The sequence below is a fragment of the Vitis vinifera genome, chromosome 5 (genome assembly GCF_030704535.1).
Source record: "Vitis vinifera cultivar Pinot Noir 40024 chromosome 5, ASM3070453v1".
Taxonomy (NCBI): domain Eukaryota; kingdom Viridiplantae; phylum Streptophyta; class Magnoliopsida; order Vitales; family Vitaceae; genus Vitis; species Vitis vinifera.
The window spans coordinates 8800331-8816961 of NC_081809.1; the positions used below are offsets into that span (position 1 = coordinate 8800331).

At 33.6% G+C, this 16631-nt stretch overlaps 2 protein-coding genes across 2 annotated transcripts; both read right to left on the reverse strand.

The window, feature by feature from the left end:
- Nucleotides 1-490: 490 nt before the first annotated feature.
- On the reverse strand, nt 491-5532 carry LOC100264847 (kinesin-like protein KIN-10A). The gene is made up of 6 exons (XM_010651813.3): nt 4488-5532; nt 3621-3776; nt 3423-3530; nt 3175-3285; nt 1427-3067; nt 491-957 (listed from the first exon to the last, which is right to left on the reverse strand). Exons 1-6 carry the CDS (start codon nt 5136-5138, stop codon nt 682-684), a joined length of 2943 nt encoding a protein of 980 aa, XP_010650115.1. The 5' UTR covers nt 5139-5532; the 3' UTR covers nt 491-681.
- Nucleotides 5533-5865: 333 nt separating this feature from the next.
- Nucleotides 5866-8593, reverse strand: LOC100254627 (plastid-lipid-associated protein 6, chloroplastic). Its single transcript, XM_002285290.5, has 4 exons — nt 8170-8593; nt 6565-6801; nt 6353-6479; nt 5866-6245 (listed from the first exon to the last, which is right to left on the reverse strand). Exons 1-4 carry the CDS (start codon nt 8470-8472, stop codon nt 6031-6033), a joined length of 882 nt encoding a protein of 293 aa, XP_002285326.1. The 5' UTR covers nt 8473-8593; the 3' UTR covers nt 5866-6030.
- Between the last annotated feature and the right edge of the window lie 8038 nt (nt 8594-16631).

Here is a 16631-nt window from a genome sequence, read left to right on the forward strand (position 1 = left end):
TCATAATGGAATGAAAATGAGAATATAATTATGAGAAATGAGGATAAAATAGAAATGTAAATCAAAAAGAGAGAGACACAGGTAATGGGGAATAGAAAAGGAAAGAGAAAAATCCAACGAAATAGGAAATTCACACTCACAACTCAAAGCATGCAATTCCAAGTGTGTGCAAGAGTTATGGGCATTTTAAGGATTATTGAAGAGTTATGGGCATTTTAAGGATTATTGAAGGATAATATCCTTTAACTCGATTTTCATACTTTATTTGGGTCTTGGGCTTAAATGTGGATGATACAGGGTCAATTTTCAAATGCAACCCAAAAACATAATTCTCCCAAATTTGAGTCCATAAATCAAGAAAGTCACCTCCAATGAATAAGGAACAAAAACGTGACTTAATGAATTTGTATTTGAATGTTGTCATTCAGCCCCAAGTTAAAAATGATGGAAAAATAAATAAGATGAAAAATGGAAATGAAAGAACAACAGGGAAAAAAATACTAACCAGAAAGAACTATATTACTTATAGTACACAGTATATTTGTGATACAAAAAAGTTGATCTGGTTTGAGAATCTTGGCATTCAAATTGTCTGAGCTCAATTAAACAGTTGAGCTCTATGAATAAGCAGAAACAGAACCAGCCATATAAAAGAAGTTGTAAACACAGCAACAACTAATACTAATATCTCTTCCTCATATTAATGAAGGGAGTGGGAGTCAAGTGATGAGCAACTTGGGGCGAAAAACCATCTCCTTGCTGCATGAAACAGGAATTCGGAGTGAGGGGTAATTTGTTTTCTAGTGGGCTCAAAGGGAGATGATGAGCAGGGCTTTGGATTCCTTTCACTGGCCGCAAGCAGGCTAGGTGTCCTCGTATTTGATTGTTGCAAATTGGAAGCTTGCTTGTTCGTACCGTTGCTTCCTTCTCTCTGGGTACTGGAGCTCCAGTAGGATCCTGTACATCAAAGTGAAAGCAAGAATTAGTAACAACCAAGATTGCAAGGGAATGGAAATTGCTTTGGACAGATGTGTTGTGAGAAGATTAAGGGGGAAAGGGAGAGCTTGGACTGCTGCAGTCATTCCACCCCAGAATTGTGCAAGGACTCTTTTAAGTTTTCATTTTCAGTCTTTTTGGGCAACCAAATAAAACTATAGAGAAAGTTTTTCCAAACTTTTTGTAGAAAATCTTAACAAATAAAACATAACAAAATTTCTAAAGTAATTAAGATGAGATTACCCTTAAAAAAATAACTCACTGAATTGTGATCATACTAAATGAAGAATGATATAAATGTAGAAAATGTAGGAGTATAGCTATGGCATGTATCAAATGATTTTTTATGAATGATACTAAAATATTTCAAGGTGAATCCATGAAAAAATGCATTAAACTGCAAGCTTGTTAAGGGAAGAATAATATGTACCCCAAGCACAAGAAATGTAAATGCTTGCTGCTTATCCTCTCCAAGGTGGATTTCAATCAGCTTTCGTAGGTCAGCAAGGCTTGAATCCCTTAGAACCTTGAGCGTGGTAATGAATTTGCCTGGATTTTCTTTTGATGCCTCCCATTTCACATACACTTCAGTCATAGCACCAGTATCTTCATTTACTGGGTTGAGATTCTCCTTTGAAGCCAGTGCCATGTCATCAGATGCTCGGCTTCTGTTCATCTGGGCTTCTATCAGCTTCTGCTCATTTGCAAGTTTAACCGTTGCAAATGATATTCCTTTCACAGTTACATCACAAGGAATTTGATTTTCAATTCCAGATTCTGGTACAGATCCACTTTTTTGAACTTGCAAGAGTTCCTCTGGCAAAGTAGTCGTGGCAGAATCATCCCCAGTTTTTTTCACTGGGGATGACTGAGGATCAAAAGTTTCACACCTTCCAGGGGCCACCTTTGTATGGTGAGAAATCTCTCTCTGATTCCCACAGAGTGTGAATATATTTTGAATTCTTTTCCGTCTTGAAGAGGCTGCATCTTTAGCATTTTCAGGCTCACTTACTAGTCCTGAACCAACAAGCTTCTCCAGATTCAGAGGAGATGATGAAAAAGACCCTGTATTAAAATTGATCTTGAGACCAGAGCCATCCATCCCGCCAGAGCACACGGTCTTTTCCTCTATTATTTCTTTCATCACTTCTTCATCCTCCAAATTCCCTTTATGTTCTTCGTCTTCTTCTGCCTCTTCATCCTCAAACACAGTGCTCAAGCATACTCTGTCACCATACTTGGCTGCAAAAACATCATCATCAACTTCCTCATTCAAAATATTTTGATGAAGATGATTCAGAAAGCCTTGGTTGACATTATTATTGAGCTGATGAACACCCCTATCTATATGTCTCACATCACGAACATATGGTTCCTGATCACCCATGTCCAGATCCATAGACTTCACCATCCCAGGGTCCTCATCAGCATAAATCTCAACTAGCCTTTTGGCAAAGCCGTTCCCTTCTAGGTCCCTTGACACATTTACCTTACCATTTATGCTCCTTGAAAAGAACAGCTCAGATTCAATCTCCTCCAGACGATACCTCAGCAATTCAACCTCCTGTTGCTGTTGCAATATTTTTTCTTCCATCCGCTTCCTACCCAGTTCCACAAACTCATTCGCCATACTCTGGCACTCTTGCAGCTTCTTTTCCAACTCATGCTTCAAAAATTGGGTGCGCTCATTCACCTTGAAGTTGATCACCTCTTCACTTATCCCTGATTCCTTCCCTTCCATGAGCTCAATTTTAGCTCTCAATGCTGCAACTTCTTCTTCTTTCTTCAGAAGCGCTTTATGGGCTTCATTCCGCTCCTTCTCCCGTAGCTTGTTCTCCATTTGCAACTTATAAATGAACTGGTCCATGGCAGCGATTCTTGATCCTAAAATAACTCCTGATGAAGAATCTTCAGTACCGACTTTATCATTCACTGGTGTATGAGGACCACGAACAATACATTTTGCTTTTGCACCATACTCAAGGGTGGAGATTGTCTTGTGTATCTCCTTGGGATCAGGGCTTGCACATAATATCATTAAAATTTTTGATTTATCATCTTCGAACGAATCCTTAACAAAAACAAATACAAATTTTTCAGAAATTAAACATCACACAGAAAAATGTAAAATGGAACATGTAAACCACTAAAATTTGCGGTACTAGGAATGGAATTTACCTGTAGAAGCATGGTTAACTTGCTATCTCTGAACGGCACATGAGAATCACCATTTGCTATGGACTCGACTACTCTTTTCAATGCTATATTTCCCTGGTTGATCTTTCCTGTCTGTGATCATGCCAGAAGCATACATTAGCGCTGCTCATCATTAAGCGGAAACAAAACTTTAAGCAAAATGGTGCTGGAAATACAATGCAAACAACTGATACTCAAAGATATAATAATAGAATTTCAACACATTCTACCTGCATTTTTGCTTCCAATCCAGTTTGACCAGCTTGCTCAATATTTTCAGAACCAGCCATGTCAACAAGCATCAACCTTCCTCCCACAGTAGGGACATCAAGGATTATCTATGCAAATGCACACAGAAGATTAAGTTTATAAAGCAAGAAGATTTGGAAAGGTTGTCATAACCTAATAAAGTTTTAAGAGATTCAGACCATGCAGTGGCTTCTGGAGCTTCTGTCATTACAGAGTGTGCTTTTAACAATTCTTCGCTTCTCCACTTTTTGGATCTCTTTAGATATCTTTCCGGCTTCAGTTCCAGATATAAAGGTTGCATTCTTGGCCTTCTTTCCCATTACTTCTAGTCTCACCTGCAAATCCGAAATAAGAAATAGTAAGGCAAGTACATTGCCCCAATTGAAGGTTCAAGCAAAAGCCATAATAAAAATAAGACCTCCATTGTATCAAAGAAATGGCATACTAACATACTAATGTTCATAGTCACTATTAGTCCTTCCAAACGGAACAGCACTAACATGCTAATTATTGCATAGAATCTTGTTCCTAGGTTCATACCACCACTAGGTCCTTCTGGCATTTTTAAGCAGTAGACCAAAGAAATGGGATGGCAAAATCCAGATTAAGCACAAGCATATACTTGTTCACAAAGGCCATTTCCGGCACACACCTGTTCTATTAGTTGTGAAGAGTTATGCCACCTCTTTAGTAGCATAGCTTAACAAAATCATATCTGGATACAGCCTCATGGATACAATTCATCTTCCTGATTTTCATTCTCATAAAGCCTAGAAGATATCAACTGTAAGGAAGTCCTTTCTTATATGAACTCATATGAAAGAACTAGTCTTCTTGCTGGATAAATAAAAATCAGACAACACCATTTTCAGGAGAGTTTTTAAAAAGAAGCGCATTTTTTTAGCACACAGAAGAATTTTCTCAAATGTTATTTGTGAGCCTGTTAATGTAATCACGAATCAGGAATAGAGCTAGGGTCTAACAAAAGATTGTTTGTTTGTATAAATTACTCATCAAGAATCCAAGGACAGAAATAGCAATTTTACCTTTGAAGAACCGCCCTTAGCCCACCCAAGATTCAACCCTCCACCGGTATTGCTTGACAGAAGATCATAAATCTCTTCATTATATATCTCCAAAACAGTGACTTGAACAAAAGTTCCAACACCGACGCGCTGCTCGTTGCCATCATTTTCTTCATCTGCTCCCCCCAAAATATCTTTCAAAGATCTGTACACAATACCCGGCTGCTTAGAACACCCAAACATAGTATGGCTCTTCCCCGAACCAGTTGGTCCATACATCATGATAGTGCATTTTTCACCCATTTTCACACCATTAATCCTGGACTCCACAAACTTTTTGTAGAATCCATCGATATCTTCTTCCTCTGACAATGAAACCCCATCAAGGCTGAAGTCGCGGTACCCAATATCTGTGCGAACCCGGACAGTCTGCCGATCGGGATTGATGTGCAAAATCGACAAGGGTTTGTCTTTCCGGTCCGGGTAATCACGGATTCGGCCAATGACTTCAACCGGGTGCTCTGCCGGAGGGGTCTCTTTGGCTACTGAATGTGGGTTTGGAGATGGCTGTGTGACTTTTCCCCCATTGAAATGAAGCCGATGCTTCGAATTTGGCGTTTTCATCTGGGTCACTTGGGCGTGGTTTGACTTGGAAGAGGGTGTTGGAGCCATTAAAGATAAACCCCCAAAAAATAATTTTCAGATTTTTGGCCGAAATCAAGAACAGAGTTTCAGGCTCTGGTTTGGGCTTGTGAGATATCTTGAAATTACAGGAAATGTAGGTGTTCTGGGTATTTTCTAGGAAAATACAAGAATTGAATCTGAAATCGCTTGGGGTTTGAGAAAGATGAGTGGAGAGATAGCTGTGTTGGAACGGGAAGAAATGGAAGAAAAAATTAAGGGTTTTGAGCGTTGAAGTTGAAATTAAAAAAGTAGCCGTTACGAGTGTAACGTCTCTATTTCCTGGCGAAACGAGAGCGCTTTCCAGCCGGCATGTGGGGGGCATGACAACAAAATTTCCGTTATCCATTTTTATTTTCATTTTGTAATATTTTCCAATAAAAAAAATTTCAAATTTATTTTGGCTGACACCCATCAACCTTACCAAAATTTTGAATTATGAATTATGGAAATTAAAGCATTAAATTTCAATTTTTACATATACTTTCTTACAATCAAATTATATTAATATTAATTTTTAAAAAGAATCATCTTAAATAATTTTTGTAATAAAAAAAAATAATGAATTAATTGACAATAATTTCTTGAAGGAAGTTAAGTTAGGTCAAGCATTGGATCCTAAAGAAACCCACTCAACTAAAGATGAGCTTTTCAAAAGGTGACGTTCCTTAATTGGTTTCTTAGAAAAATATGACTTGGAGGACTGGACCCACTCAACTACCTGTAAAGATCAAATGTAGAAAAAATGAATTTACAGTTATGTAACAAGACATGTTCCCTACAAACAGTAAGAAACAGGGGACTGTTTACAAAATGACAAGAAGAAAAGGGGATTGGATATTGTATTTTCTTCAATTGTGAGTCATGGTGACGAGTGTAGAGTTTATGCAATGACAAAAACTCTAAGCTCACCCCTGTCTCCTCTGGTGATGCGGGTATCAGCATCAAGGTATGTAACCTCAAATTCGCCACTTCCTGTATTAGATGGTGGCCTCAATGCATCTGGGATCCGAGGTACCTCCAATGGTGGAAGCTGCGACAGGTTTCCTGTTGTCTTCACAGTTGTTTTCTCGAATGTTATTTTAATGCTGGAAGTTCCTACATACATTAAAATTTAGTAGCATTTTCAGGATACCTCTGTGAAAAATGAAGTAAAAATGCAGAAGAAGCTGTACAAGCCTCATGAAATGAGCTTGGAAATGAACCTATGAGTTCAAACTTGTGGGCTAATGTGGCAGTGAGTTCAATTGGTGGAAGGGGCCATGGGGCACCTATCTGGAGATCTACTATATTGTCAAAATCTTTGCTTACAATGTCAATCCTTTGAAATACCTGATAAAAAGAAATCAAGGTTTTAGATGACATGAGAAATAAATTTAGGTTCCAAGACCATGATCTAGAGGTGTTTCAAGGATACCTGCCCCAGAGTTATAGGGAGTAGCCTTCCAGTGGGAGGTCCAGGGCGGCTCCCACCTAGAGTACGGGATGAGAACGCACTGCTATATATCAATTTCCATCTTCCCTGAAGTTTATCAAGATCAATTGAGAGATCAACAGTTCCTCCAGCAGCTTCAAGCTCTTTGGCAGCAGCATCTGCCTTCTGAAGATCATCCTCGATTGCAGCAAGACCTCTATTTAGACCAGACACAGCACTCTGCGTTGATTTGCACTCAAGTGTTCAAAGACAATTACAAATATAGAATAACACATGAAAATTAAGTTTATTATGAGATTAACTTCAGAGTTGCATCTACAATTCCAAGAGTTGAGATCTGAGTTGAAAGAGTTGAGGATTTCGGTGTAAACAAGATTGTGCCAACAATGAACTGTTTCAAATGTGCCCAAATTCATTCAAAATTTGAATAAACTATTGAAGAGAAAGAAGAAGAAGATAGAAAACAGTTCTACTAGCTAGCAATCCATTCCGTTGACCAATCAATTTGCGGAGATTCAAGACAAAACATCCATGGACTTCTGCAACATTACTCTAATTAGCCTTCTCATTTCTTTCTTCTTGATGATAAATTCCAGGAACCAATCTGAGTTATCTCATGTTTTCTGTCTTTAAGTATCATTCAACCTTTGATGTGTCATCCTACTTGGTTTTTTACAGGCCACAAAAATTTACAAAAAGCACCTAACAACAAGGGGGCACAACCCATTTGGTCGATTTATCATCTCATTGTCATGCATTCCATTTATTTTGGCAATCCCTTCAAAGTTCTGGTTCCCATTTTTGTTTCCATTCCTTTGTTCCATTAACCAAAAGGGTGTATGACTTAACCAACACTGAAACATCTCACTGTTCAATCTTCGAGGTTGATTTACTTGCAATCAATGATGCATGTAAAATAATAATAATAACAACAATAACACAGGATAAAGAAGGGCTCTGTGCTGAGCCTAGTAAAACTAAATGCAATTTCCTTTGATAATAGCAACCACTTACTGATACTTGTCCTTGAGGATGTCACTATATTTGCTTAGAACTTACTTCAGTTCCCAATTCAGATAAATTGAAACCCTGGAACTAAAGTCAATAATCTCTTTAAATCCTATGAGCTAAACCAAATGATCCCTTAACTACTGTTTTGATCAAATATTCGTCAATACCAAAATCGACATACTCAAGCACTAAAACCAAGTCAAATTTCCATGAGACAGTGAGAAAGAGCATACGATTCAAGCAGATTAGACAACACCCAGATTCGAATTAATTGATAAGGATCAAGTCCACGCAAGGATGCGTCTGAAACGGAAATTTGTAAATTCAATTCACTGATAAGCCCAGAATCAACCAAAAAATAAGAAAGAAAAATCCCCAAATCATATGGGTTCGGAAATTAAACCAGGCGTTGAAAACTAAGCTTTTCGGCCAAATAAAACAGCACAATACTCCCAATTCACGTAAAATCCAGAAAAAAACAGTCAAACCCATTAATTCAAGGAATGCCCAATTAAGAAATTGTCAACAAAGAATCCCAAAAAACCCGAACCCAAATCGAAGATTTTAAACTCATACCAGTAGTTTCAGTTTGAGAGACGAAAGAAGATCGGCCGTGGAGTCTTCAGGGGGAGGAGGGGGGTCAAGAACAGAGACCTCATCAAGGGTTGACCTCAGGACAAAGCTTCTCTTGGGCAGGCCCGATGTCCACGTATAAGGTTTTGATGTTGTTCTAAGACGACGTCGGTCTGAAGAACGTAGGTTACTGGGAAGAGCACACGTGATAGTAATAGTAGAAGAAGAAGAAGAAGAAGAAGAAAGGGGCGGTGGTGGTGATGGAGAAAGGGAGAAAGAGGTGAGAGGATGGAGGAGAGAAGTCATAGTTGGCTGGCGGTGGTTCGGACACGTTCTAGCGCAAGTAAGAAGAGAAGAGGAGGAACAATCAGAAGAGGAAATCTGATTTCTCTCTTCTCATTGGTTGGATTGTTGTGCTTTGCTCAACACTATATATTGTTTTTAGCAGTAAAATTTTATTTAAATGCTCCATTCTCAGAAAAAAAAAAATTAAATTGAAGAAACGGAAACTCTCTTGTTGCTTATAAATATATATATTAATTCAAAATAAGAAAGATTTTAAAAAAAAAAAAAAAACCCAATTTCTTAACACTAACTTAATTTTCACTATTCCGTGGTTATATAAGGGAGCTAAGGTAACAACTGTCTTTAAATTTTGGGCATGTACTATTAATTGCAAGAGAGACTTTGAATAAACATTAAGTATTGTTGTTGATTACAAGTTGGATAAGAGGAGAAACATAACAATAGTAGTTTCTAGCATTTAAGTTTATGGTTGACCATAATGAATTTAAGCATTTTAAGGTATGCTTAAAAACTATTTTTAAAAATAATTCTCAAAAAATAATTTTTAAAAATAGTTTCCAAAATTAGTTTCTAATTTTTTTTCTAGAATAAAAGTGTCTTTAAAACGTAGGTTGTTTTTAACCTATTTTCTGTGTTTATAAATATTTTTAAAAATAACTTTTAAAATAATTCAAATATGTTATACAAACACCCTATTTTCAAAAACAAGTTATCATAAAATCGTTTTTCTATTAAAGAGTTATCAAATGTGTTTTTGAGTTTAAAAAATCTATCATTATTCTTAAGAATAGAAAACTATGTTTTTATAAATATGTGATTTTTTTTTTTTTTTGTTGAAAAATATTTTTAATTTATGTATTTAATATTAAAATTTAAAAATAACATTTAGAATATAAAGAAGAAAAACATACCTTGATTCATGGTCAGAAACTAGAAAGTACAGTAGAGCCTCTTATCTCAAGGTCAAATCAAACTTTCCCATGCATATAATATTCTTTTCACTCCAGAAACATGGTGTCATGCCCAACCCAACCAGCCACAATTTCCTTTTATTGATATTTTTTATCCAAATTTTCATCCAACAATTCTGTAAAATTCACCTATCAATATTTATACAAGTCTTAATATTTTAGTCTTGATTATGATAAGAATTCATGAGATTTTATTTCAAAATCTCAAATTTGGTTTGCCATCAAATTTCTATATGGTTTGCTTGCTATCAAAGTTCAATAAATTAAAATCTTAAACCTTTAAGCTTGCATTTTTTAGGGTTTCAAATTCAATTGTGAATCACAAAATTTCAACCAACAACCACATATGTTTACTAATGCAAAAATATTAAGAGGCTTGTATGCGAGGGAGGTCAAAACATCTAATCATCAACAAAAAGGAAACGTGAATAATATATTAGATTTTATTATAAAAAATAAATAAATAATTAAATATAATTAAAATTTTATGCTCTTTAAAATTATTTAATTCTTATATAATAGAGAAAATTAAGTAAAATAAATTTAAAGAAATATGTAAAAATAATTTATTAATTTTGAATTTATTTTTTATTTTTCTTCATTTGTTTTCCTTTCACTTTTCCTCTCTATTTTATTTATTTCTCAAATTTTTTAAAACCAAACATAACCTAGGGTTTTATTTTAAGGATTTAAATGTATTAAAGGTAGTAAATACATGCTTTTGTAATACATTTTATGTTTTTTTGTTGCTCTTAAATATGGATTTGAACAACAATGTATTACAAGTTATGGTTTGCATTGTCATGAAAAGAAAAGAAAGGTAGGAGATATATGTTAGATTTTCCAAGTTGAAGTTTCGGGATTTTTGGTATCTTCATAGATTTAGATTGTTGAAAGTAATGTAAATGTGTTATGTTTCAAATAATAAAATGATTAAGAGCACGTTTGGTAATGATTTTAGAAAGTATTTTTAATACTTGAAATTTTTTATTATTCAAGTGTTAGAAATATTAAAAACGCTTTCTAAAATCACTCTCAAATGTGCTTTAAGTTGATGGTTTGGATTCCCATTTAAATGGTCATTGATGAAATGATTCTTAAAATGTTGTTATTTGATTGTTGTTATATATTTTTATTTTTGGGCATTAATTGTTTTAATGAGATAGATATAAGAATTATTTAAATAAATAGAATAAGGTTGAGATGAAAAATCATCCCATTGATATTCCTATAAATATTGGACTTGTCAGTAATGTTAGGATTGAGCCTTATAGGCTCACTATGGTTAGCGCTTAGCACTTTCGAAAGGAAGGTCAGAGGCCCAGGACCGTGACCTCTCAATCGCACCAATTGTTTATTTGTTCCAATAAAAGAAGCGTTCCCAAGAATTGAACCTAGAACCAAACCTTTAAAATCCACCTAAATGTCAATCCTAGTACCATATGACCTTAAGGATTTGGTTCTGAGTACAATTCCTAAGGACGCCTTCTTTATTGAAACAAATAAACAATTGGTGTGATTGAGGGGTTAAGGGTTTTAGGCCTCTAGCCTTCCCTTTGGAAGTGCTAAGCGTCAATCATGGTGGGCCCATAAGGCTCAATCCCAATAAGTAAATCACAAATCATGATCAACCATAGGTCAACTAAGAATATTTAAACTAAGTGAACATGAGGAAGAAATTTATAAGAAATTCATTTTTACAAATAGAATGCTATGAACAATCATGAAGGACGCCTTATCCTTCTTCTTCGAATATCTTTATTCCATCCATTGACTAACGCATCTTCATCAAGTGTTATGTTTGTTTATGAAGGTGATAGATAGATGATTCACCTATTCTAGAAGTTAATCTTTAGACAAAATAATTCCCCTCTATCATGAAAGTGATCTCTAAATTGGGTATAAACTCCTTGAATTTCTCACTATGTTTGTATCGCTCTTAGGAATTTTAAAACATGGTTTTTCTCATGCATGATTAGTAGTCCTGAAGCCATTTTGGATTTGTTATTGTTAGGACACTTTTATGTGTTGATAATTTTATTTTATTTTTATTCTAACATAGTTTTACATTCAAGATTCGAGATTGTTGTTCATTCAACTAAATATTATATGTAAGTGTAAAAAAAATTTGTTAAAAGGTAAGTTAGTTTTTTTTAATAAAATAAAGTTACATAAGAAGCTTTAAATTGAGCTAAAATGTCTTAATTAATTTATAACAACTTTGAGATTTTATTTTTTAAGAAAATTATTTTCTTAATTAATTTTTAGAAAGTTTATATTTTATTTTTTAAGAAAATTATTTTCTTAATTAAATTTTGGAAAATTGATATTTTATTTTTAAGAAAAATTTTTTCTTAACTAATTTTTAGAAAGTTGATATTTTATATTTTTTTAAAAAAATATTTTCTTAATTAATTTTTCAAAAGTTGATATTTTATTTTTTAAGAAAATTATATTTCCATCCTCTAGGTTTGGTTTATATATACCCTACCTAAATATGTTTTTAGACTCTAACTTGTTTTATTATTCTCAAACTTTCAACAAAGAATTGAATTTTGACATGTCCTCGAGAGGCTGAAGTGAATCCACTAAAATATTGGAGGTGGTGCTATGTTGTAGATATAAATCAAAGTATAGGTATTGTAAAGTAAGTCCTTATGGTAAAATTATCAAGTAAACCTATATATTTTGATCTCATACAGTAAATTATTATATTAAAAGTTTTATATCCCATAGTTTTTTATCTTCACTGTTAATGTGAGAGTTTTTCATATAAAATTGATTGTCGTATGTGTGATTATGATTTTATTGTTTATTCACATTCTCGTATATGATTCAATTAATTTAAATCGGTTCAGATCCTCTCTTAGATTAATTTGGGTAAACAACTTTAACCCATAAATTATTTTCATCCATTCATGTTACCCTTCTAGGACAGTTTTTTCGGTTATAAATAGATTCATTCATGTATCATACCTCCTATAAAATTTTGGGTCCCACCTTCGTTCTTTTTGGCTAAAACGTAAAGCCAATTTGTTTTTTAGTGACCTTCTTGGCGATATATAAAGTACTTCCATTTTAACTTTTTTTTTTCTCTCCTCTTGTCCTACTTTTTTGTCATTCTCATTATGGATTTAAGAATATTAAATTGAAATAATTATTTGTCTTTATTTTAACATTAAAATAATTATTTTAAAATTTTATAACACCGTTTGATTGTTGTAAGAATCAAATTTTGAAAACAAAGTAATTAATTATTAATTAACCTGTTTTGTTTGCCAGCCTTAAGTAAGCTATAAGGCTTCCCAAGATGACGAACCATAAGTAATGTTTTTAATTTTTTTAATGAATCTTTTAATTTTAAGAACAATTTAAAATTCAAATAATCAATTAATAAATTATAGATTAAATAAAAAAAATCATTATGTCCTTAATTGAGTAGCATGCATGTAATGAAAAATTTGATCTATTTATACCTTTAAAAAATTAAACTTTGTTTGTTATTGAAAATAAAATAGTATTAGTAATTATTAATTTTAAATTATTATTATTTATTTATTTATAAAATAAATCAATTATACTTTAATAAAATGTTGATATCTATATTTTTCTATAATATTTATAAAAAACCTAATTTATGATTTTATTATAATATTACTATTCATAATTTATTAAAAACTATTTATTTATAATTTAAAAATTATTTTTGTTTTTAATAAGACTTGAATTAAATTTAGTTCACATTATATAAATGAAATATACAATTTTTTTAATAAAATCCAAGTAAAAATATTTTTAAAAATAATTTATCCAAATTTCTTTTTGAAAAATAATTTTAAAAATAACTTGCAATGAAATTAAAATACCTCCTACTAAGAATGAATGGAAATCACACCACTTATAAGTGGAATTTCATTTTTTTTAAATCATTATTAATTTTATTCACATTTTTACTTGAATTATCCAAATATGAAAATGGATGGAAAAATAAATATAATGTCTATTCTTAGAATCTATTCCCGTATGCCAAACACCACCTTTAAAATTTTGGGTCAAAGGCTGTTGAAACTATTGTTTAAATTAGCCTCCTAATTTTTATTTTTTATTTTTAATCTCAAACTGTATCTCTTCCTTCTCCCTCCACTGGCACACCCATCACCACGGATCACTGCTTCTTCAACCCATTGCCGGCGACGTCGCCATTAGCCACTCCGTTCGTCACCTCCTTTTCTATTTTCAAGGAATTGACCTGTAAAATCATATCACTTCGTTAAGGTTTTGCTACATTCTCATCAGTTTGCAAGGCATACTGTATAATCTCGCTAAGGTGTAATCAAATTCGTTCACACTGTAATCACCCTAACTTGATTGAATGACTCGGATGAGATTGTAATCAAATTCTCTCTTATGCATTCTTAAATCATTTAATTTTTATATTAAAAAATAAAAATAAATTAAATAAACTTAAAATAATATATAAAAATAATTTATTAATTTTAAATCAATTTATATAGTTTAGTGCAGAATTCTGGGTAATTGTTTTAGTAAAAAAAAAGTTAACTTTACAGAACATTCTTCTAGCTTTTATATAAACTCAAGATGGACATGTGTCATGTTTTGAAAGGTGTGTCCATATCAGAAAATATTCCTTTTCGTTCTACTTTTCTTCTCGAAATTTCGGATGGCTCGATTTCTCATTCAAACAAGACATATACTCGAAGTTCACGCTTACGAGCACACAGAGGAGGTATTCAAATTTTATATCCATTACAGTAATATTTATCAAGACAACATGAAATATAACATCAAAACGCATGAAATGAAAGCAAGAGTAGACTGTGGTAAGGGACGAAATTATAAGTAGCATATACTCATCCTTCTCAAGAATTTAGAGCATAATATTTTCTTTAGTTTGAAATGCCAAACTATGAAGATCTCATGGATTTAGAGCAACATGGAAAAAGATAGAAGACCGGAGAAGTATATAGAGCCACTCATATTCTTGAAATCTGTTTATTGTTATAAATGCAACAAAAATTATGATAATTTATCCAAGCAAAAAATGGTGCTGCCTAATTGATTCGCGTAATGTAAATCCAGTCGGGTCATTTAATCAAAAACATTTATAAAACCTATGACCTCATACTAGTGTAGCAAAGCTACTATAGTATAGTGACTCTAGGGTCGAACTCTGGGATGGGTTTTCATTCTACCAGTGATATACTCATGATTAGGAATTGAATTTAATGATTTCCTTTATAAAAAACTTAGAGTTTAAAAGAAAATAAAATTTGTTTTGAAAGAGTTTGAAACTAAATTAACATAAACTAATTAAAAATGGAAGAAAGAAAGTCTCCCGGAGCTCAGGATTGCTAGGATCAAGTTTAGAATGCAAAGTGGAAAATTCTGGATTTTTCTCCTCGCATTGGGGATTTAACCTATAGTTATTTCCCGAACCGGTATAGGTTTAACAATGAAGATTTAATCCATAAAAATCAATAGAAATGGTAGTCAAGGTCCATTAATGGCTTTAGACACTATGGGTCTTCACCTTGAACCACTTTCCAATAGCTCGTACATGATAACTAATGGACTGATATGGATCTAGCAATAAGCATCCACAGAGACCTGAAGCTTACCATGTATTGGCCATTCAAAGTGATTCTAAGGGATTTAAAGCAAAACTTTGGATTTAAAAGCCATTTATGAACTTCAACTACCTGTATTTAAGGCACGAGCGTTTTCCACCTTGCATCTGGACTTTTCACCTAGCTTCCATCACTCCAAGAAACCAAAAGTTTAGCCTCTCATCCTCTGAGAAAACATCCTCAAAGGTTGTTTGGCTTCCAAGAAAAAGAAAATAGTAAAGAGAAAAGGGAAAACGAGAGAGCTCTGTATATTTTTCTAAGTGTAAAACATAACACGTGTGATACCTCCAAGAGGTGATTTCCACCCCTTATATAGTTTTTACAAAAGCAAAGCTTGTGATTGGCTTGTTACAAGGAGAAGAAAGGAAATTACATCAAAAAATACAAAAGAAAATATCTAAAGTGGAGTCGGCAAAAACAGAGGAAAATTCGCACCACGCATGGGGTGTGCGAATTTTCGCACACCTGAGGGGGGGGTGTGCGAGTTTCGCACACCATTCGCACACCTGGAGCAGTTGTCTTCCGAATGCTATATCTTCCTCGTTTCAGCTCCAAATCGTACACGGTTTGAAGAGTTGGATTCTTGACTTCCTGAACTTTGAAATGGTATATAGCATGTAAAAAATGGACTTCGGGAAGTGCTCCAAAAGTGCCAAAGAAGACTGCAGCTGCTGTCTTCTGTTTTCCTCCTTGCTTCTCTTTGGTTTTCTCTGCTTTTCTCCTTTGGATGGCTTGTCTTAATGATCTAAAAAGATGTCAAAAACACTAAAACTAGCCACAAATATGATTAGGAGTCATTGCTAGGTCCTTAACATGCCAATTGGAATAAAGATGAAGAATTACTACACAAAAGTGCTTAAAACATAATGACTTAAAGGTGTAAAATAGCACTTTTTGGGTAGTAATCACTAATTGAATATGGCACATGCATAAATGTGAATAGAAACCATCAAGAGGAGAACTATAAAATAGTAGCTAGTGAAAATAGAAAATAGGGAGAGACAGAGAGCAAAGCAAGATGAGCTTTAGGGCTGCAAACCGATCATTTTAACTTTGTAATAGAATAGACAATTGGATATGTTGTTAAGGACAACTTAGGCTATAACACAAGCCTATCAATATTCACCATGAACAATGGCATCTCTTACCCAATTTTTATGCAAAAAGAAGGATGGTTGTTACTAGTGAAACTCAATAGCAGAGTGAACTTTTTGAGCTGGCCAAACGGGCACACAAGAATCAAAATACTTATGGGAAAGGAGGACAATGAAACAGTTGATGATTAGCTTAAGATTCTCATGCACCGAAACGATAGTAACTAGCAAAGTTCTTGAGTCATTTCAGTTAGGTTTATAAGAATCTCTTTCAGTTCACTGTAGAACTCTTCCCCAGTGTTTGCCAAAATAGAATTCAAGGACTACATATACTCGAGGAGTTTTTAGCTTAGAATGAAAAATCTCATAATTCAAAAGTCTCAATATGAACAATTGCGACTAAAAGTTGAACATACTTCCAAGATAATGTCGAAGCAGCAGGATCA

What these genes read in the sequence shown, in the direction of transcription:
- LOC100254627 (XM_002285290.5), bottom strand. Translation starts at nt 8,472, where the DNA reads ATGACTTCTCTCCTCCATCCTCTCACCTCTTTCTCCCTTTCTCCATCA. An exon ending in CTCTCAAACTGAAACTACTG is followed by an intron (nt 6,802 to 8,169) that starts GTATGAGTTTAA and finishes AAATCAACGCAG; the next exon opens with AGTGCTGTGTCTGGTCTAAA. An exon ending in TCCCTATAACTCTGGGGCAG is followed by an intron (nt 6,480 to 6,564) that starts GTATCCTTGAAA and finishes TCTTTTTATCAG; the next exon opens with GTATTTCAAAGGATTGACAT.
- LOC100264847 (XM_010651813.3), bottom strand. Translation starts at nt 5,138, where the DNA reads ATGGCTCCAACACCCTCTTCCAAGTCAAACCACGCCCAAGTGACCCAG. An exon ending in CTAAGGGCGGTTCTTCAAAG is followed by an intron (nt 3,777 to 4,487) that starts GTAAAATTGCTA and finishes TCGGATTTGCAG; the next exon opens with GTGAGACTAGAAGTAATGGG. An exon ending in GATTGGAAGCAAAAATGCAG is followed by an intron (nt 3,286 to 3,422) that starts GTAGAATGTGTT and finishes GCATGATCACAG; the next exon opens with ACAGGAAAGATCAACCAGGG.